This window comes from Paramisgurnus dabryanus, chromosome 13 (assembly GCF_030506205.2).
Source record: "Paramisgurnus dabryanus chromosome 13, PD_genome_1.1, whole genome shotgun sequence".
Classification (NCBI taxonomy): domain Eukaryota; kingdom Metazoa; phylum Chordata; class Actinopteri; order Cypriniformes; family Cobitidae; genus Paramisgurnus; species Paramisgurnus dabryanus.
Window position 1 is genome coordinate 15,229,202 of NC_133349.1, and position 23,740 is coordinate 15,252,941.

At 39.1% G+C, this 23,740-nt stretch overlaps 1 protein-coding gene across 3 annotated transcripts in view; it reads right to left on the reverse strand.

The window, feature by feature from the left end:
- Positions 1–751: 751 nt before the first annotated feature.
- The window catches only part of sema6cb (semaphorin 6Cb), a 141,220-nt gene continuing 118,231 nt past the window's right edge, over positions 752–23,740 (reverse strand). Inside the window, exons 20-21 of one of the 3 annotated variants that reach the window (XM_065245415.2) lie at positions 18,086–18,163; positions 752–4,339 (exon numbers count right to left, since the gene is read on the reverse strand). In XM_065245415.2, the coding sequence (XP_065101487.2) occupies positions 3,060–4,339; positions 18,086–18,163 (1,358 nt within the window). In that variant the 3' untranslated portion in view covers positions 752–3,059. Of the gene's footprint in view, positions 4,340–18,010; positions 18,164–23,740 lie in introns of all 3 variants that reach the window. The other 2 variants (XM_065245414.2, XM_065245416.2) reach the window with 2 other exon arrangements.

Consider the following 23,740-nt stretch of genomic DNA (forward strand, 5'->3'; position numbering starts at 1 on the left):
AGCTATATCAACAATGGAGGCCCTTTAACTTCTCCTTATGGACCCCTGTAGGCCAGGAGAGGTATTGCACGCATCCAATGTCTATGCTTGCGCTCAAATCAAATGAAATATGCTTTGTGAGAGTGTGCGCTCGTCTGTGCACGTAAAAAATTAATTATACTTTCAGCTTAAGGTTTCTGGACACCCTAAGTGTAGCACATTTCAACATTCACGCACGCATGCACTCTCTCTCTCTCTGTTATTTTACATTACTTGGACTTTCTTATTTTCAGATATCAGGTCACTGTGGGCGTCTCAGTTTGAGTCCTCTGTTGGTTAAAGGTCTCCACTTAGCTAAGCCATAAGCCATCCTTGCACGTGCATTCAACATCTGGCCAGAGAGCCATAGAAATCACATTCAATACATATATTCACATGAAAACCAAGGGCAGCAAAATGGCTATGGAGTCATTTTTTGGCCTTCGTGTGGTACGGTCAACATCATCTCATGCATCCTTGTAACACAGCTGGGGTTGGCCAACAACAACAATTGAGTCAGCTGTGCTTTACATCAGGATGTGCGACAGCAGCGAGACCTTGACTACACCCAAATATTTTTCTCTTCTTAACATGGTCATTATAAATCTGGGATTTTTAAGGAAACAACTTAGTAAATCATTGAAAAATGTCATGCAGTGTGAATGTCACTTTACATGTAAAACAAAAGGAGACAAACAGGTAATTGTGTAATATAATCAATCAGTAAAGCAAATGCATGTTATGATCTCTCATTTATTTCTGTTATAAGGAAAATACAACAGTATTCCATAAAAGCAGGGGTGGAGAATCCATGGGGTTTTGCCCAATAATAACAGAGCACTGAATCCTGTGAAACTCCAGGACTGTATTTACACTGTGCAATAACAGAAACCTCAATGGTTAAAGCAGGTAAAACAGACACGCGCAGTTCCCTTTCCATCAAAATACCTATAGAAATAAAAATAAAAAAACTACTCCAGTACATCCTGCTCCAGTCTTTCACTCCAGTTTGCAGCAGAGGGCGGAGCAGACGTTCAACACTCAGTCCGTTTTCCATCTGTGATGATGCATATGATGTAGTAGCAGTTCTTTAAAATGCAATGTTGCATTTGGTTTTGTAAGGAGCGACAGGACACTGTTACAGGCAGCCAATTTGAAAAGTTCATTCGAGTGTACATGATAAAACGGTTTCAGACCAGCACCAAAAATTTATGCAAAAGCTGACGCATCATAGAGTCTTAGACAGACTGAAGAAGAAGATGATTTGGAGCAGAGGAAGTATTTGGGGAAAAGGAAAGGGAGGTATGTGTTTGAACTAAAGACGACTGATGCCGTCTCCTTATGGATCACACACAGACACTCACTCACTCACTCGATCACTCACACACATCTCTTCTCCAACAAAAAGCAAAGCTTAAGAAGTCTTCCTCCCGCTATTAAACAAAAGATATTAAGATACGCTGGAGTGAAGAAGTTTACGTATCTTATGTTATACAATTTCGGAAAAACCCAGTTCTGTGAGGGCAGGAGTTTAAACGCATTTGAAAGACGGAAAGAAAATAGATGCTGATCTAAATGCAAAAGCCTCACACAGCCTGGGGATATCAAAAGTATTTAGAAATATATATCTACAATAGCTATGACACATACAGACAACCAAAATAAAAAAAAAATACTAATATTAAAAATAAAAATATAATGACGGCTCCTCTGCCCTGTTCTTTCCTATCCCGATCCGCCGCCAACCCCCCAACACATCATATTAAATAAGGCACAAATTTACACAAACAATTCAAATTTGGCTAGTTATTTTTATATCTATTTACACAAAACAGGTGTAGTGTTAATATTGATACAATGTTTGTAACACATAGTATAGGAATAACTCAATAGAAAATAATTTGCTCTGAATTTTTATGGCATCTTAGCCAGACGAAACGCGTTCTTAAAAACAAGCAATTTGTCTGTTTGCAATCTATCACAGCCAATCAAAACATATATGATAGCTGTGAATTGGACCAATGTGGGAGGGGCTCCCCTTTGCGCATCATCATCCCAGAAACCTGCTGGTTAGGACAAATACTGAACTATTATCGCTTGTTTCTTTACTGTGTCACACCTGGTTTTAGATTCATTTTCAGGTTAAAAACTTTATCATACCAGAGATTCGAGGATAAATACTGAAGCACCCTTAAACCAAAAGACAAAGAATACATTCCTCTTGGGTGTATACAGTACACACTTCTCCTTCATGACAGTAAGATTGATTCACCTCATTGGCGACTGAGCATTTTGATGAAACTTTTTCTATAGCTACACTTTAACTTTTATTGAGTTGAATTCTTCTAGTTGAATTACGCTGGAGTGGAGAGAATGAGGTTGAGATTATTGCTTATGGATTTTACAGAGAACTCTTCATTGGTTGTATGGGCACATCTGCTTCAAAAACAAGGTAAAGAAACTTTCTGAGGGGCTAAACCATTTCGATATTCTAAACACATACACTGGGCATGTATATGTTCACATATTCTGTGCAGTTATGAACACGCACACACGCACGCGCGCACACACATGCATGCATATATACATGTTCCTACTTGGGATCAGCACAGTTCATCAACTCTACACAAACAGAATAGTTGAACCAAAGCAAGAAAGATTTTAGAGTATCAAAGGTGTGTGTACGCTTGTTCGGATAAACGATCAGGTCCGGAACTTAGGATTTGTAGTGCCCGTCTAGACAATCCAAAGGGACACCGTAAAGCCACACACTTATCACTGTGTCAGGCTAAATTTAGGTGGGTGTGGACTCTTGCAACTCCTCCCCTCCTATTGGCCAATAGCTGAGCAATACCAATATGGTACAAATATATTTATGAAACAAAAAAAAGAGGTCATAGTTCTAATGTAAAGTCGACAACACTGGCAGTCAATCTTCAGAGGTTCTGTCCCTGATAAAGGCAGTTCATCTTTTAATCCTCACACATTTAGTTCTGAGAGGTTGAGAACCGTTCACGAAAAACCACAGGCTTTTCCATCATTCAGTAGTTGAAATTCCCTGCCTGGTTGACGGGCGAGCTGGCAGGGATGAACAGCGGTTTGGGCGGGACGTCGGGCTTAAGCGAGGCTGTCCGGCGGACGATAGCTCCACGGTGAATATCCGGCTGCTCGCTGTAGCTGTGCTGGCGCGCTAGATATCCGTTAGGGATGAGCGGATGTCGTACGTCACAACCCGTACTGCTGCCGCCGGAGTTCATTCGGGATAGCAGGAGGGGCTGATGGGAGCTGCGCTGGTTGAAGCTGTGTTGTCGTGGCACCACGCCCCCGCTGGGCATCTTGGGGGTGGTTATTAGTGAGTGACGCTGGGATGAGTGACGGGCAGCTCTCTCCAGCGTGGACTGATGATGATGGGGAGGAATTTCGGGAGGGACGTCCATCCGACGAGTGAGACTGTCCCGAGGAAGAGTGGAGGAGCTGTAGTAAGGCGCAGACTCCGTTTCTGGGATGTGCGGCTGTATGCGGTTCGCGAACGCCATTTGACCGCCATGGGCTGACATGGAGGAAGTAAGGACAGTGGGACTTTTACCAGTAGCAACGTTGATTTCGTGGATGTGTTTCAGAAGTTCGTCGAGGGAGGTGACGTCCACGATCTTGTGCGGGTAACAGTGATAGGGTTGATTTACGACACGTTCGGCATTGTGGACTTTGCGTTCATCGAGGTGCGCCGAGCCACCCAGTACCTGTCCGTTGCTGAGTCCTTGGGAGAAAGGAAACATCTGATGCTGGATAGCGGAGGTCGGTCGAGATGCACCCATGTTATGAGATTTGGGTTCTTTTGCATTATTGCAGTTTTGATTCTTCTCCCACTGGTTCTTGAAAGCCTTCATGCTCTTGATGGGAAGCTCCGGTGTGGAATCGGGCGTCGGCAGGCCGGTGAGCTCTGTGGAATGATGATGATGTGGATGTATGAGGTCCGTCATGCCAGAGTGGTGGCCGTTCCTCCGATGTGCTTGCTCTTTGCCATTGCTGAAGAAAGAGTTGTAGAGTTTGGGTGAAGACACGTCCAGTTTCTCATCCTTATTTTGACTCTCCAGCAAGCCGTTTAGCTTGGCCAGGCTGCGCAGGGATAGAGCGTGGGGGATTGGTGCCTCTGGGTCTTTCGACAGCCTTTTGGTCTTGTTAACATTGTGGTTGCAATAACAGGAGACAAGGAATCCAGAGAGGAAAGCACCAAGGACAAACGCCACTAGTACACATGCAATCAGCAAAGTGTAGTGAACACTGTGATTGGACTTATCTACCTCAGGGGGTCGGCGTACTCCTGCAGAGAGGGAGAAAGAAAGCAAGATAAGTACAGTGTAAAGACACAGCAAGGTGAGGTGAACTTTCCGCAGTGAAGAAGAAAAGTTTTGTTTACACTTGACACTGCTGACAACCCAGAATTCTCATTGGTTTAACATGAAATAATGGTACAGTCCTCGTGAGCAATCACTAATGGTCTCATAGTGAGCAATCTGAAAAGACGCAGAAAGGAGTGCTTGACTCAAGCTGATATTGGAGTTCTGAACCAAACTATGCATGCTGTTCAGATGGTATGAATATGACATGAAGATGGCTTTATTGCGAGCAAAATAAAACAAAAACGAAAGGCACGAACCACCTTACAGTCCTAATGAGCTAAGGGTAAAGGTGCTTCTGGAAACATGTGCACGCTCAGATCATTAGTAACTCCCACAGCCATCAGCTCTTCCCCATTTCTCCCCCTTACCATATTTCCTTCTTTAATCTTTATGAGAAAGGCGGTTAATGGAGAACCTACAGGTTAAAGATATGATGGTCTTACTACACTGGAGGGCCATAATTGTAAGTGGTGACACCGCATCCAAAACACCTGCTTAACAGGGTACCGTAACTTCAAATTGATAAGGAATGCTTAAGATATCTGTGGTGGCAGTCTGCAAAACAGCATGCGATTAATAAACTAATCACATCATGAAAATCTAAATTGAGACAATTGTGCGAACAAAGCCAAAACTAAACATAGATGAAAGGAACGTGTAGCATTAGGTGTTTTAACAGACGAACTTGGCAAGGCTAACAGAGTTTTATAGCTGTTAAAGGCTTCAATACAGAGACGGAAAACACAACAATATGCGAGCACAGAGTGGGTGGATCACCGTAAGCAAGCTATCGAGTTAAGGAGAGAGAGAGGGATGCTATTGCGCTTTTTCTAGCTGCTGTAAGCAAAAATACATCTATGAATACATAATAACTATGTGAGAAAAACAAGGCTAATCTTCCTCCAGGCATCAATACAAACACATTAGCAGAGCTGCGGCGGCTCTATAACTATAGAACAAGGAGAGCTTCTCGCCAACTCCCTGAAATGTTTCTCACCAACTTCATAGATGAAACCTGGATGAGTTATAGCTAAGTAAACTTTTGAAGGAGCACACACGCATGCACTTCCCCACATTTCACATAATGTTTATGGGAAGCACTTAACGGCTTTTGTTTTAATAAGAATGAGGTTTAAAGGTATCATTACTGACGTGTTTAATGTTTGGATGAAACAACCATGAGACCTGTCAGAGTTTGCTTATTTCTCTTGTAAGCAATAACAGGCCTATGTTAAAATAATTAAAGAGACCTTTATCATTCTCTGACTCATCTGTTTGGCCTATAAACTGTGGTCTTTGGCCCCTGGGAAGGTCTGAGGGCCAACATATGCCATGTGATGCATGACTCACACATGTAAACGCATATAATGTCACCACAAGTTCCTTTTCTATGACTAAACTGCATGTTAGTACACTTCAGATGCACTGATGAGCGAACTTCTAAACCGATTAGGACACAAATTATAATTTGAATCGTAATGATTATTGTATTATAACATACTAAAGTAAAATACAATCTATTTTGCATGCAAGCTAACTAATCGTGACCCTGCCTGTGAAAGCCAAGCTTAACAGGGACACTTTACCAGACTTTTTTAAGATGTACAATAAATCGTTGGTGTCCCCAGAGTACATATGTGATGTTCTAGCTCAAAGTACCATATAGATAATTTATTATAGCATGTTAACATTGCCACTTAGTAGGTGTGAGCAAAAATGTTTTTGGGTGTGTCCTCTTAAATGCAAATGAGCTGATCTCTGCACTAAATGACAGTGCCATGGTTGGATAGTGCAGATTAAGGGGCGGTTTTATTCCCTTTTCACACCACAAGGGGAACCAAATTTCAATGAGCTATTTTTTTAAATGCTTGCAGAGAATTGTTTACCAAAAGTAACCACTTTTCATATTTTCTAGTTTAATAGAAGCACTGGGGACCCAATTATAGCACTTAAACATGGAAAGTCAGATTTTCACGATATGTCCCCTTTAAGTTGTTTCCTACATACATTTTTGTGAAAATATAACCTTAATATTTAATATTTCAATAGAATAAGGTCATGTCATAGACTCTAAAAACAAACGGTGCTATATAGCACCAAAAGTGGTTCTTTGCTCGTAATCATAGAAGAACCGTTTTTAGTGCCATATAGCACCGGTGAAGCACCTGTGTAGAACCATATGGGGGCCATATAGCACCACTATAGCACCACATATGGTTCTACATGGCACTATGTGGTTCTACACAGGTGCTTTGCCGGTGCTATATGGCACTAAAATCAATGTGAAATTAATTAATGAAATTAAACTTACAGGGTTACATATATTCAACTAGACTTTAAACACAATTTGCACTTTAAAGGTGCATTGTGTAAATTTCAGCGGCATCTAGTGGTAAGGTTGCGAATTGCAACCAATGGCTCAGTCCACTCCTCACCTCTCACTTTTGAAATGCATAGAGAAGCTACGGTAGCCTCCACCGGACAAACATGTCATCTTCAGGGACAACTTAGTAAAAAAGTTTGTCCGGGCTTCTGTAGAAACATGGCGGCACAAAATGGCGACTTCCATGTAAGGGGACCCTCTGTGCATGTAGATTAAAACGTTTCATTCTAAGGTAATAAACATATAACGGTTCATTATGAAAGGTCTTTATACACCCCTGATAATAAAGTTTTGTATATTATTTAAAATTTCGGTCAAGAGATCCTTCTAAAAATTACACACTGCACCTTTAAAGAAATAGTTCACACAAAAATCTAAATTCTGTTATCATTTATGCACCCCGAGTTTGAGCACTAGTTTCTTTCTTCTGTTGAACAAAAAAAGAAGATATTTTGGTAAACAAATGGCAACCACACAGTTAACGGTACCCATTGACATTTATCGAATTTATTTTTCCTAATTTAATGGCTATCGTGAGCCCTATGGTTACCATCATTTATTAAAATATCTTCTTTTTTTAGGTTTGGCTCAACATGAGGGAGCGTTTATGGATGAATTTTCATTTTTGGCTGAACTCTCTCTCCTTTAAAACTATCAAACTGACTTTGTAATTGGGTCAGTAACTTTCAAGGCCATGCAAACAAGATCACCATCAGTGTTCATTAAACACTAGAGTATGAGTTTTTAGCTGCGGGCTTTATCTCTGTCTTAGTCTCAGTTTTTAAGGCGAACACATGCTAAAAATAGTGAGAAAGTGTGAAAAACAGGGACATGCAGAAGAAGGACAGATGTCTCTTTGCCAAAAACAACTTAAACTTAAAAAAATGCTACAGGATGAGAGAATGACTAAAAAGAAGTATGGAGAAGAAAAAAAAGAAATAATAAAAAACAAAAAATGAGAGTGGGTGAGAGCAGAGTAGAGGTGCGGAGATGACAAAACCTATATAGGGGAAAAAAAGGGTTCGGCTTTGCGAGGGATTGTGTAGGCCCCTGTCAAAAATCCAATAACTCCTCATTGACTGAATGAAAGAGCGTGAGGATAAGAAAGAAAAGGACCGAGAGAATGGAGAAAGACGATTGTTAGAAAAGAGAATGACAGATTTATTGAGAAAGGAGAAGAGAGAAAATGAGTCGGTACTGAGAGTAAAGAGAGTGGGTGAGAACAGAGGAGTTTGATGGAGAGAATAGGTTCGGGAGAAATGAGTGACAGACATTCGGTGGGGAAAACTCTGAAAAGTCTTGCAATCTTATCTTCCTTTTGGCTGTGTGAGGGATTGTGGAGGCCTCTGTCAAAACCCAGCTAACTCCTCAAAGAGCCGGGGAGTGGGAGAGAGAGACTTGTGTGAAAAGCAGATGTGTGTATTTAATTGAAAGGGGATCTCTTATGGGGTGTACACACCAAACGCGAATTCAATGATTTGCACGAGTAGATTATATACAAAGTCAACGCAAAGACTCGAGTAGACGTAGGGTAATGTGAATGACGCAAATTGGGCGGTGTGATTGGCGTGAGGAACGCGATGCTTTGGGATTGGTGATTGTGTGTGTACTATGGTAGTTTTTATACATTAGGGGCCAAGAGTGAGTACATTAAATTCGATGTATTTCTTGCTAACACTTCATAGCTGGACTCTTTCATTTACAGAAGTCATCATCGGCAGCCTTGCATGGAAAAATAAACTGAAAATTTATGAAATACTATTGATAAGCAAAATAATGTGAAGGTTAATATATAAAATTTCTGATTTTTGATGTGCTCTCACTGTATGTGCAAATAAAAGACTTCCTCCACACAAACACAAACACATACTCTTTAGATGCATTCTCTCTCTCTCTCTTTCTCTGTGTGTGTTTGTCTGTGATCGACTCGGGAATGGAACTTCTCATGCACCATAAATTTGATATCACTGAATAGATCAGATGCATTTAGAGATGGTGTGATATAAGGCATCACAGAGCTTCGAGGGCTATTGATGTGCAGTTTGTGTGCTGTTTCTCTGCACAAAGGTGAAAGGAAAACAGTGACGTCCTGAGGGATAATTTCGATGTAGGGTTATATAGCTCTCGGTTTGGTTTGAATCAGTTTTCCCTAGAAAGCAGCAAAAGGATTTCTGTTTATTGACTTTGTCTGTAAGGAGACCAGATGTTAAGTATATTGGATATAGCTCACTGTGTCCTTAAGGAGACTTGAAGGAATTAGATACATTAGCCTCACAGCTTTTCTGTGCATTCAATAGTCTTGCTTCTTGATTACCCAATTACCTCTGATGCGCTGATGTGATTGAAGGAATGGCATCATAAAGCATCTTCAATAGGCTGCAGACAGACTATACAGGGCATACACGGGTCTTGAAGAGCAGAACGAGTTTTGCACAAATACTGTGTGTGACATGCACATTTGTGGGCTCTGTGCAAGACTACAACATTAATATTAAAGGTTTTACTGTGAAGAGTTCTTTGCAGCGATGGCACAGGATAACTATTTTTGGTTCTCCAAAGAACCATTTAAAGGGACACTCCACTTTTTTTAAATATGCACATTTTTTCAGCTCCTCTAGAGTTAAACATTTGATTCTTACAGTTTTGGAATCCATGCAGCCGACCTCCGGGTCTGGCGGTACAACTTTTAGCATAGCTTAGCATTATCCATTGAATCCGATTAGACCATTAGCATCACGCTCAAAAATAACCAAAGTATATTACAGAAATAGATAACTTTCCACTCAAACATAAAAATACCATACTTATTTCTCTAACTATCGCCAAGAAAATAATTTTATTAAACTGGAAATCAAAAAACTGTCTACACATTAACCACTGGACCAATACCCTTATAGAATACATAACATTAGAAAAAACTACATCCACAGATAACTTCACTGACATCTGGAACCCATTTTTACAATACTTCAGTTTACTAGACATATGAACCCGGATACACGCACATTCCTCCTCCTCATTTTTTTTTTTCTTTTCCTAAAATACTTGTTTATAAATATAAAATCATAATATATATTGTTCATTATTTAACCATTGTTATTACTAACATTATTTCATTTGTATTTATTGTTATTATTTACACTGCTACATGGATCTATACTCCTCTCCTCACTCTTCTATTTAATTAATTATCTATTTAAAAAAAAAATTATATTATTATTATCATTATTATTATATTATTGTTTTTGACATTATTATTGTTGTTTTTCTAATTTTCTCCACCAAATACATTTCTGAGAAGAGGGAGAAACATTGATAATGTTATTAGTAGTATCAATTAATTATTATAATTATTAATATTGTACTGATTATAAACATATCGACATTTAATTCTCTTTCCCCCCATCTTCCTTCTGTCCCCAGTCCCCCCCCCTTGTTTTTTTTTGTTTTGTTTTGTTTTGTTTTTATTTTCCTCTCTCTCTCTCCTTCGCAGATTTTCTGCCTGATGATGGTGGATGGATGTGGCATGGAGTTTGAGGAAATTGCCACCTGGTTGTCCCCATAATCTTTCCTCTGCTGTTACCAGCCTCAGTCTGACCCAGCTTTTCGTGCCTCCTTCGTTTATCATTATTATTATTATTATTATTATTATTAATATTATTATTATTATTATCATTATTGCTATTATTAAAACACTTTAAAAATATAACATCGACACCATAACCAAAATATAGGGCAAGTGTGGCGTGTGTGCTGGCAAGGGCTTTACTATGACCTGGTTCGGCACTGCACATCACACTGTTTTTAATGCACTAAACACCAGTAGATTTCTTGATACATATTAATTCAATATACAACCTAATATTACAAATATAACATAGGGTAAGTGTGACGTGTGTGTTGACCTGACCACTACCCGGGTCTGGATCTCCACTGCATGTCCATTTTTTTTAAATGCACCACACATTAGAGGTTTTCATTTTTCATTTATCATTATTCAAACAAAACAGGGTAGGCCTGAGGTGGGAACTATCCTATGTGACCATGAGGGGCTGCTCCTTGGGCCCGATGCCACATCTGTCCCCAATACTTCAAAACACACAAGGCTAGGTGCTTGTGGTGTATGTATTTTCCTCATCTTTCAATCCCTCTGTTTGTGCTACCTCCCCCCATTTTATTTATTGGTATATATATATATATATATATATATATATATATATATATATATATATATATATATATATGTTTTTTTTTTTTTTCCTCTTTATTTCTTCCTCTATTTTAACCGTATGAATATATCTAAATGTATCTATTAATTGGATTACCTACTGTTAAACGTGTATGCATTACTCTAAATATCCCCTCATTCTTTACACACACATATACTTACAACATGATATGTATGGGCAATGGCTGTATTTATTATTTGTTTGTCTAATGTTTTTTTTTTTTCTGTTTTCCGTTTTGTTCTATTCATTGTTATTTACCACATGTAAATAGAGTCACTTTCTGTGTTTGCACTATATAAATAATAATAATAAAAAAAAAATTAAAAAAAAAAAAATAACCAAAGAGTTTCAATATTTTTCTTAAAAAAATATATAAAAAATAAAACTCGACTCTTTTGTAGTTACATTGTGTACTAAGACCGGTGGAAAATAAAAAGTTGCAGCCATGTTACAGCAGTAAAGTCCTTGATTATTATGCCAGAAGGAGAGTATAGTTCATAACCATATCGGACTAGAAAATCTCAACTTTTACTTGTCTTAGTAGAAGATGTTACAACAGAAGAGTGAAGTTTTATATAGGAAAAATATCAAACGCATAATGCTAATGGTCTAATCAGATTCAATGGATTATGCTAAGCTATGCTAAAAGTGGTACCGCCAGACCTGAAGGTGGGCCGAATGGATTCCAAAACGGTAAGAATCAAATGTTTAACTCTAAGGGAGCTGGAAAATGAGCATATTTTCAAAAAAGTGGAGTGTCCCTTTAAGTCAAAGGCCTTAAAATTACCATTTCTTTCTCTTCCACTATAGACAGTTTCATTGTCTATACGCTCGTTATTGCGGTTACGCATCTGGATAGAACTTAAATCTTAACTCTGGGATTTTCAACATCTTATTTGCAAAAGCTTAAAATTAATTTTGCCCACCCTAATGTGGCTAGTGGGAAAGCAGTCTTCAGAAATAGAAGTGAGTAACTGTGGGGTCTCGGACCCCTTGGTGGGGATGCTTCAAAAAATGCATTGTTGAATATTTTGAAGTGCTGAAAAGTGGTTTCAGAAGTTTAAATCGAGCAGCTGCCACCTCCTGCCCTGTATCTGTATCTAGCCTGACCTGTGTAAATGCCAAGAAATGACAAGAAATTCTTTTAGTCAAAAGGTGACTGACTTCTCTGATCTAGACGCAGGAGTGAAAAATCTTTCTCTCAAAATTAAACACAGACTGAGGATATGAAAAGGTACCCAGCGACAAAGGTAAATAATTGAGTGTGTCTGTAGGAAAAATGGATTTGTGTTTCAGCCTGGTGCTCTTGTCACTCGAATTTCCTACGGCCTGTGTGAGTTAGCCATAGATTTTCACTTTTGTATTTGGCATATAAAGTTATTTCTCAGACCATTCAGTTAGTAAGGAATTTCTGAATAGCTTAAAGCATCTTTAAAAAGTACAATGTGGGACTTTTAGAAGGATCTCTTCAAAGAAATGCAATATAATACACATAACTATATTATCAGTGGTGTATAAAGACCCCACAAAATTAACTGTATAGTTTTATTACCTTAAAAGTATCTGTCATGTTATCGGCGTCATGTTTGTACAGTAGCCCTAAACAGACTACGTCACTATGTTGTCTCAGACGATGACATGTTTGTCCTGTGGTGGCTACCGTAGCTTCACTACGCGTTTCGAAAAAGGTGGGGTGAGCTTTGGACTGAGCCATTTTACAATCTCATTGCTAAAAGTCCCACATTGCACTGTTAACATCTATCCACTGATTCTTGAAACATGGGACAAAGCATGTCCAAAAACTTTACCTGCTATGATTAAAAACACATTAATGCATAAAAATAAGATATAAATAGATCAGGGTTCCCACACCTTAGTTAACTTAAATTCAAGGACCTTTCAAGTACTTTCCAGGTCCAATACTCTAAAATTCAAGGACTAAATGTGGGGACACATTTCAAGTGAGAGCAAGGTTACCTTTTAAGATACATTGTTACAGTTCCCTTTCGAGGGAACTTGCGCTGCGTCACTGCAGTGACACTTTGGGGACACTTCCAGGGGTAAGTGCGCCTGAATGTGAATATCAAATTCAACCATTGGGGAGGCTTAATGACAAAGACAGCGTGACGCAGGAGCCAAGACGTATATCGCTATCTGAAATATTGCCAAAGATAGCGTTACAGGGAAGCAGAAAGTATGGCAAGGGAGACACAGCGTCTCATTCCCTTCTCAGGAAACAACAATTACATACGTAACCTGAAATGTTTTCATGTGTCAAACACAACTATGCAAAAAAGCATTTTGGTATGAATCAACATTCGCATACAGAAGAGATAAGCATTTGAGGCAAACAGTTTGGCACCTGTGCTTAAAGTGTCTAGAATTTCCTACACAGGGAATAATACGATTTTTTTTTTCAAAAAACTTCTTGCATAAAATAGATTCAAGCACTTTCAATGACATATGTATCTATGTATGTATATTTTAAAAAACTTCCCAATGCCTTGAATTTTTCCCACCAGATTCACAAACTTTCAAGGATTTCAAGGACGAGTGGGAACCCTGATAGATATTCTGGGTTGATATCGTCAGTGTTCAGTTATTGATGTTATTATCTTTCTAAAAAACTTCATCTCAGACACATCAGACACATCAAACAACAAAAATTCAGCAAAAACAATCCAGTCCAGCTATAATCTGAAAGAATTCACAAAAAAATCTATACATCTTGCAAAATACCACAATGTCATGCATAACAAAGCATCATGCATTCATAGTTGAAGAAAGAGATCTTCTGTTCAGGTGTGCTTTCAAATAAAAGAACCGTTAGATTCATGCAGCGGGTTCACACGCACGCACACACGCACTTGTTTATACATCACACAGCAGAAACTCAAGGGAACAGTCAGCACTGGTCCATCTTGGGAAAACTATCCAAAAATCTCAGAGAAGCATAAAGCAAGCATGCGGGAGATGATGGAGCTTCACTCTGAAGCCTGAGTTCACAGTAAGACTACACCCCATTACAGCTGAAGTCTATATGTGTGCGTGACTGTGTGTTTCTAGTCTTCGGGAGAAAGTTCCAGAACTCTATTTGAGACTTAAAAAAAGGTGACAGCGAGTTTTGGAAGTCTAAAAAGCTGAAGGCAATAATCTTCCAGTCTGACTACAGAGCTCAGGCTTTAAGAGATCCTACACTAAACCCAGAGGGGGAAATAAGAAGACTTTAGAAGGTGAAGCATTAGTCTGGAAAAAAACAGGCAGGTTAACAAAACACTACATCTCTCCGGTCAGAAGGACCGGATGAAGGGGGGCAAGGAGGAGGGCGGAGGGTTTTAGGAAGCGCGTTATATGGATCCAAACACTGTATGAGCCCACAGTACTAAAAACTAATGTGTATGAATGAATTTGTGTGCACGCTATTATAGTATAGGGTTTTGTGTCGGAGCCACCGTTGGATTAAATTATATATAATTATATAGTGTAAAAAACGGGCCCTGGGTTCGAGTCTGCATGTGTGAGAGTATGTGCCGGGGGAAAATATTAGAAGAAAACGTGATCTTTTTTTGTGACCTTTGGTGATGGACATTATTGCCTCGCTGTGGCTACATGGGCAGCAGACTAGCTGTGACATTTACAAGTGAAACACTTTAATGAGATGAACGTCACTTTGCTCTTTTCAGGACCAGAGCTCCTATGAAAGAGATTATAGCCCTTACCAAACCTGCCTTTGAGGAGCGTTTTAATTATTTTATTTTTACTGAAAACCATAAAACCATGTTTGTGTACGTGATCAGGAGCGAAAATCATCTGACAGTAGATTTCCTACTTCTTCCTTTAACATTTTCTTACCTTTACCTCCATGTGTATGGTTATTTTCTAATTCATACTGTAGGATCCCTATGAAGTATTCACTGCTGCCTTAACAATGTCAGGTAAATTTAACTTGAGTAAATAAAAGATAAATTACAATAATAAACAATGGCAACGATAGGGTCCCATTTGTTAACTTAGTTTAACATGACCTAACAATAATACCTCTATGGTTAATTCTTATTTAAACATTTAGGGGTGGTTTCCCGGACAGGGCTTATCCTTGTCCCAGAAACTGCATGTTTGAAGTTAAAATAAATCTTGCACTGACACATTTTTACATACATCAGTGTTATTGTTTTGTCTCAAGATTGTTTTTCGTAAGGAATGTTTGTAAAAACTACTTAAATGTCCTAATATAACTAAGGCCAAGTCCTGGATTAATCTAAATCCTGTCCAGGAAAAGCTATTTAAATCAAATGCATCTTGGTAATGCACAATAAACTTACATGAATAAACAATGAACAATTGTAATTGTATTAACTATACAAACGTGACCCTGCCTTGTGTAATCCAGGATAAAGCCTGGAGTGTAGTCTGTTTTTCACGTGTATGCGAATGTAAGCACGGTCAAACGCACAGCTTTGCAAAGTATAGTTTATTTGGCTTGTACGTGTACGCAGACGTTAGTGTAAAAAAATTGCTGTAATGCAGCTGTATGCCAGTAACTTACTGTACATTTAAATTTATATTATTTACTGGCAACAGTTTGTTCAAAGTTAAATGAACATTAAACATTAAGAAGTCTTTACAGAATAAATCTACGAAATAAAAGTCTGATGCAAAGCATTCTGGGAATCAGAATCCTCATTATACTTCAGATTTTGGTTCCCAGAATGCTTTGCGTAAAGCTGTTATTTTATAGATTTATTCTGTAAAAACAAAGACTTGTTAACAAACTGCTGCCAGTACTGTGCAAAAGTCTTAGGCCACCATGCCAGAATTAGATTAGTTGTTTTTGCAATGTTATAGTGATCTTATATAATTGTTTTTCAGTCTTTTTAATAGAATACATCCAGAAAATACAGGAAATGGGTGTATAGTATTAAAAACTGTATAAAAATATTAACTGATGTGTCAAGTTTTAAGGTAAACTCTCCTTACACTCAAGCAATAGCAGGAAACTGCAGGATCTCTTAAACCTAAATAAAATTAAATCCTAATTTTTAATTATAAAGAAATTCGTCTTTTTACTTCATTATGCTTAAAAACTCTCAAGATGTGTTTAGTGCCAAGAGAGGTTCACACTAAACACCGACGATGCCTAAAGAAGACATTTAGTCCTGAATTTTTTTTTTTATACATATTTCCTGTATTTTCTGTTTGTATCTTAATCAAATAGATTGAAAAATTTATATGGATGAACATTAAAACTTCTAAAAGAAGTCTGGTGGCCTAAGACTTTTGCACTGCACTGTACATTTAAATCTACAGTAATTTACTGGCAAACAGCTGCCAGTAATACTGTCATTTCTACAGATTTTTTTTTTACAGTGCACTGCGACAAAAGCAATGCACCTCCTGGGCTCCATACTACTTTCTCCCGTGTGCACTCTTTTGATGCCAAAAATAGATATTAATCTATTTCACAAAAGATGGCCATATTCCCTTTTCTTTGCAGGGCTTTATATCGGTGATTGGAACGCACACCTCCTCTTCTCAATCTCTTGCTGACACCTGCGTATTTTGTCCACTGTCTCAATACTCTCTAAGCCTCCATCTCTCGGTCTGCTGAGGTATTATTAGCCTCTCTGCAGGACTGAATGCATCTTCATCTGGGAGTTTAGCTGAAGTTCACTGTCAGTTCATCTTCTACAGTTTTAATGAGTTTCAGAGTCTGCCCACCCACTCATAGCGGTCCGTCCTCCAGCACGCTCACAAATTATCTGGGGGCCAGAGTTCCTGCCATCACACTGCTTATTTGAGTGTGTGAATGACCCGCGAGAAGGTGTGTTTAAAATAACTCGGTAGCCGTCACCTCGGAACAAATAGAGGTTTCGTTTTGGCAGACATCATTATCGCTTTCTTTTTATAAATAGAGGAAGATTCATCCATGCCTACTCGGGTATAGCTAAAGAGATACAAAATGACTCGCTCGGCTTTGACCCTCCGTTCGCTAAAATTAACCATGATAATGCAGGTTGAGAAGATTAAATCATTAGCGGATGACATTTTCATCTATATACAATCTCGTATAACGGTTAAGCATGTGAAGTTAATTTTAAAAGAACAGTTCACCCTAAAATGAAAACTGTCATTTCTTATTCGCTTTATTACTTATTTTATTATTCATGGTTATCTATTTCAAACCAATGAGTTTCTTTGAATGGGGCTACAAAATTTCATCAGTGCCTCTCTCACCTTACAGTCAACGTGTGAAAACTCATCTCGGAGTCTTCTAGAAGACCTTTGTGAGTATTAACACATTACTTTTAATGTCTCTACTAGGAGCCACAACGACAGAGGAACAGAGAGAGAGAGAGAGAAATATGAATGAGAATAGAGTCGAAGAGAAAGGTAAAAAGAAAAAGAAAGAAAGATAAGGTGCATTGTGGCTCTTTTACTAAACCCCTGCTCCTTCTTTTGATTGCACGAGCACACGACAGCTCTCGACCGAGCCGCTGAAAAGATTGCACATTGGAAGTTTCTATCAGGCGCTGTCTGCCTGCGGGCTTGTAGTCCTTTGCTTATTTATCGACTGCTGGTGCTTCTCATTATGAACTGAGTGAACAATCATAGCGACAGCCACTGAATTTATGATCATTTTGCTGCATTTTACTGTACATAACTTCAGCCTGGGACACATGAGTGAAAACCAGACTCTATGCATTAAAACACCGTGGGAAATGTATTCCATTAAGTTCGAATGCGATAATTGCTGACAGACTGCTTGACTCAAAGGCTTTTTATCTTTCGAAGTTGGTACGTTGTGTCTTACAACTGATGTGCGTGCATTTTGAGTTGTGTTTCTTTGCGAGTATTTGTGTCATGTGGGGCTCTGGGGGTCACACAGTGGAATCCAATACAGCGCTAGAAAAGTTCAACTTGGGATAAAAGGAAGCTAGAAGGACAGACGACGGGTCAAGGGCCTCTTCCTGCCCCCTTACCCTCCATCTCCACACTGATTGGCTCCAAGTCAGGAGAACCCTGCCCTCCCCGACTCCCCTCCTCAGGGTGGGTACCTGTTTCAGGGACACCTTTGACTTTAGGCACAGCTGGCCCCTGACTGGTTGGGGTAGCGCTTGTGGGTGAGGTCTTTCCTGTGGTTGTGTTGGAAGGGGGCAACAAAATATCAAAATAATATCAGATATCCGTAATATGCAGGAATACAACAAATGCAAACAAATGAATTGTTAAAAAAATACACACTGTAAAAAAAGGTTAAAACAAATTGGTTACACAAGTCAATACAACCTTCTATTTTTATATTAAGAGTAACTAAACCTCTGGTCAGAGCCTGACTCCACCCACTGGCAATATTTGAAAAATGCACGAAAAGTGGGCAGACCCCAACGGAGATAAAGGAGATGAACTGAGCTCATAACAAGGTAAGGGTGTCACGATTTCGATTTTAAATCGAAATCGATCGAAATTAAGTCACAGCTTCGAACTTCGAATTAAAAAATGGGATCGTCAATGCTGCCACGCCCCCATGTCACGTCCGGTCGGCTTGCCAAGCGAGGGAAAAAAACTCTCAGAGATGCCTTTAAAAACATCTGTCCAGCGGAACGCGATCATATTTTAAACACGAGGTATGCTACATCTCCTTGAAATGCATATCATAAACAGGATTACTAGTGATCTGACTTTGGACAGAGCGCAGCTCTCTGCACGTGCGCGAGAGTGAGGGAGGCGCAAATATGCAGCGGGTTATATTTAAACAAAATGGATAGTTTGCCTCAGCTCGCATGAAACACAAAAAACTGAACAAATACATAAGGATTACTACGTTTAGTTTATGTTTAGACTTCGGACAGATGCGAGAGCGCGTGCACGTGCACGTGAGACAGAGAGAAGCGCAGCTGCTTATGATGCTGGATTTATTTCAGATGCTATGAGTCCAAGACACGCGCATTAAGTTAATGTGCATTAAATCCATGTGCGTGCAAGAAGGAATCCTCTTTCTACAAGCTCTCGCGTTAAGTGAAGCCCACAAACCCCCATGCGAGTTGTGCAATGTGCATGTTATGTTAAACTATAATAATAATAATAAATAATAAATAATGGCATATCATTTTTGTCTTCAAAAAAAAAATGTAAAAATCGAGAATCGGATCGAATCGTGACCTTAGAATCAAAAATGTAATCGAATCGAGGATTTGGAGAATCGTGACACCCCTATAACAAGGGCGTGTGGTGTGCTTGAACCCGCTTACGTAGGGTTGTACCGCTTATATCACGCAGTACCGCAACATCCAATAGGAAAATTCAAGTGCAGTAGCCACTATTCAACCTGAAGAGGGCAGCACTCAGGCGTTTTTACACCATATATTGTAGCACTGAAACACTTTATACCAAAATGTCAAGTTACTCAAATCAATGAACAGACTAATAAAGCTCCTTTCTTACAGATCATTAACTAAAAAAAGTTGGTTTAGGGTTTAGTTACTCTTTAAGTTTTGACTTAAAGGAACAGTATGTAGGATTGTGGCCAAAACTGGTACTGCAATCACAAAACTTGTGGCTAAAACTGGTACAGCAATCACACAACTGGTGGCCAATACACAACATGACAACATAAACATCAGTTGAGGGCTGCAACTCCACTTTTTACATTGCAATATCCCGGACCACTGTTGTCAGTGATATAAGTATTTGAATAATAATGAAAATGATTTCCTAATGTGACATATCAGGGCCATTTTATGATTAATTGATATAAATTTCTTACATACTGTTCCTTTAAAAACAAGTTGAAATTGTTTAACTTCATTTGTAACATAAAAATATATGATGATTTTATATAATTTTTTTTTACAGTGTAGTGTAATATAAAAAGTATAGGTAAAATAAAAGCAACATAAAGTACAACATTTGTGCAAAATTTTAACAATAATTGTAGTTGTTTTGTTCGGAAAGGAGGAAGATTGGCTGATAAATACTGTAGCTTACTTTATCAAACAGGAAAAAAATAGGAACACAACCTTCCAAAGTAATTTGAACACCGTAACACAAACACATCCTCCAGCTGATGGTTTATTTGTTTAAGGTGCGTTCAGTTTTTTCTCATTAAAAATGTATTACCCAAAAAGAAATGGAACAATATGTGAACAAATCACATACTGAATCCAATCGTACAGTGACCTATTAAAAGTTTATTTATTTCACACAGAGTGACTCAACTAATGGGGACCTTTTCACATAACTAGACAGATATTAATTGCTTTATTTTTTTTCGAAACCCCCAGTTATCGTACGTGTTTGCTCGTGGAATACATTCCATGAAATGCTAATAGGGCCTTTTTTTAAATGACACTGGTAGCCAAAAACTGGGCAGCACAACACAGGCCAAACGTTACTAAGTGCACTGCGTAATACTCTAAAAACACATGGGGCTAAATAGCACTAAAAGTGGTTCTTGGCCTGTAATCATAGAGGAACCATTTTTAGTGCTTTATAAAACGGTTAGTTCCAATCCTTGATTCTGATTGGTCAATAGGTGTGCCTTATTCACGATAAAACATGGCTATGACTGCTTCACCCAACAGTTCTGTTTATCACCGCGCCCTTAGCAACCACACGTATCGGTTTGTTGTTTTTAGTTGAGCTTTCATGCATATTACACATTGGAACACAGTTTGTTCATGGTCAGGGACTATTTTTTCTAGTGGAAGGAATGCTTTTTATTGATTTAACTTCATGAAAGTTGCACTAATATTTTTTACTTTAATATTGTGTGGTAACCATTTTATAAAAGCAAAAAGGTACTTGAGGCAAGTGCTGTATCGTGAATAAGTAGGCTGAAGGGGTTGTAGGCACTCCGCTTCGCGTTGTGCCTAACAACGCCCTTCAGCCGTTACTTATTCACGATACAGCACAGCCTCTCGTACCTTATTGCTTACATATAGCACCTATGAAGAACCATATGGGGGGTCATATAGCACCAGTGCAGCACCACATATGGTTCTACACCAGTGCTACACAGGTACTTCATCTGTGCTATATGTCACTTAAAATGGTTCCTTTATGATTACGAGACAAGAACCACTTTTAGTGCTATTTAGCATTGTTTGTTTTTATCTAAAAATAACTTCTATGTCATTATGAACAAACCTTATATCACTTTAAATTTGTATTTCTACTTTGGAACAAAAACAAGAGTAATTTGAAGAAATGTATTGGTCACTCAATAACAATAAATAACTGAAATACTAGCTTTAAAAGAATAAAAAAGCACCAAAAAGTAAAATAAACATGGTCCATAACATGTGAATAATATTCTATATGTTACAAATCCACATCTTTGTGTAAGACAGCACATTTTAGTCATACAGGTTTGGATCAAGGTCAGTAAAAATGACAGCACACTGTATCAATTCCTGAGTGAACTACATTCAAAAGTATTGAAAAGTCAGAATCCAAAAAGTGTTTCTAGTTTCATATTCCCTATTGCATTATATGACAGTCCTTGGACTTGTAGCATTTGATCAGAGGCGTGCAAAAGTTCAGAACTGAAGCTAATCTTAAAAAAAGCCAAGTCTAAGCATATTTCAGAAGAGTTTTTCTTCCCTTCATTTCTTCTATCTGTCCTCCACAAAGTGCTGATCCTAAATATACTTGCAGACCACAGACTTTGAGGAAATCCTAGTGAGACCGATACAGAGATTTAGCTTTTCTCCATCCTTGGCAATTTTAATTACCAATGACCTTGAAAAGTTCCTCTCCCTGTCCTTGCGCCCAGGCCGCTGCGAAAAGCCCCATCACTGGACTAATGCTTAATGTACCGTCACAAGGCACTCATCAGCACAAGCCGAGTGACCGGGCCAAGAACGGAGCCCATCGTCAGCCTGTCCACCTCTAAATAAAGGCTGTCAGCCTGCCATCCGAGCCACACGGTGCCCGCTCAGTCGGGAGGCTGAGGGTTGGCACAGGGGATGCTTTTATTACCATTTCCAATTCTTTTCTATTTAAAGGGTGCCGGAAGAAAAGAGCTGTCGGAAAACAGTAGTGCATTGTGGGAATTTTTGTCTGGCTTTCACAATGGGATGGCTTTATCACACAGTGGGAAGATAGAAAGCGAGAAAGATAGCCTGGGAGTTGGGTTCGGAGAACCTAATAACTCCTTTCGAATGCAGGTAGACTTCTAATTACTGTGCCACGGTGTCTCGGGAGGCGGCGTCTCAGCGTGAGGTGAAAAGAGAAGGACGGTACGCTGCTGTGTCATTTACACCGGCTTGAAGAGGACCTTGGGTGCCTTAGGATGCAAACTGAATTAATCTGTGGGGAAGCTCATTGAATCGGTGCACCCACTGTGTGCTCTTTCACACCATACAAAACCCCACACAGAAAGAGAGGAGCGTGGGGAAAAGCCATCCAGCATCCCACGTACTCGTACCAACAATCTGAAGACAACACTACAGGCTAATGCAATGATGAATAGATCTCTCTTTAACACTTTCCAACCTTCCCATCTATTTCCTTCTGCGTTCCTTGATCTCTCCATTTTTTCTTTCAAGAGCCTTCTCTCATTTTTCTTGATCTCGCAGTCCTTTAATTCACTTTTTGATCTCTCTCTCCCTTCTTTCATTAGCTTGCTCTTCCTCTACTTCTCCTTTCATCTGTTCTGATCCCTCCTTCGCTTCTTCCTCGTCCCTCTCTTCCCCTCATCTCTTTTTAATATGCAAATAGCATATTAAACAGACAGTAACAAAATTTAGGGAGTCACCAGGGAATTATTCACCTCCAATTATCTAGTAGACCGTTTCAAGGCTGTCTGAGAGATATTTCAGCTCGCTTTATTTTAACAGTGGCACTGGTTCATTAGTTGCAGATTAAAATAAGGCAGGTGACTAAAAAAAGCTATTGTTTACTAAAACTAATCCGTGTTAATAACCCAACGTGACTAATCCAGATGGCAATACAATGACTCTAAGCAATATTTTGGATAGTATAGGGAACGTCAGTGTGTATTGTGTGTGGTTAAATAGCTGTATGCTCTGACCCGGATCACTCTGTAGCTACTGGCACGCTTTAGAAACAAAACCAGACAAAACCACCCAGGGATAACACACACACACACACACACACACACACACACACACACACAGGCGCACACATACAGAAGCCAGCTGTCAGCTAGTATTAGCGCATGACTGTCTGAAATGTAATACAGTCCACAAAAAATGAAAACCAAACCCTGCAACTTATTCTTTCACCCTCAGACACACACTTTCACCCTCCCTTTCACACTCACGCTCCCTATTGCTCTCCAAAGCACACACATATGCTTTGTCTCTCAAGTCACAGACAGTACATGTGCATATTTGTGTGTGTGTGTGTGTCTATCACAACATACACCCCGCTGTTAGACACACACACATACTGACATATCACACATCCACTCAGTAAGAATTAATTTGTCAGATCGTGAATTTCAGTTGTTCTTTCAAAGCTCACTGGCACAGTCAGAAAGTCGAGTCCTGTGTGCCAGTTCAGATCTGTCGCCTGCAGCCTCACTGACGGTCATTTGTGTAATGCACGTTATTGATCTGGGATGTTAACGCTTGGGTCGAAATCATTGTAGGGCTGATCAGGGGTCAGAGCAGGACAGATTGAAGCTTTATGAGAGTGTATGAGAGAGAGAGAGATGGAGAGAAAAACTGTCGGATATTAAAATG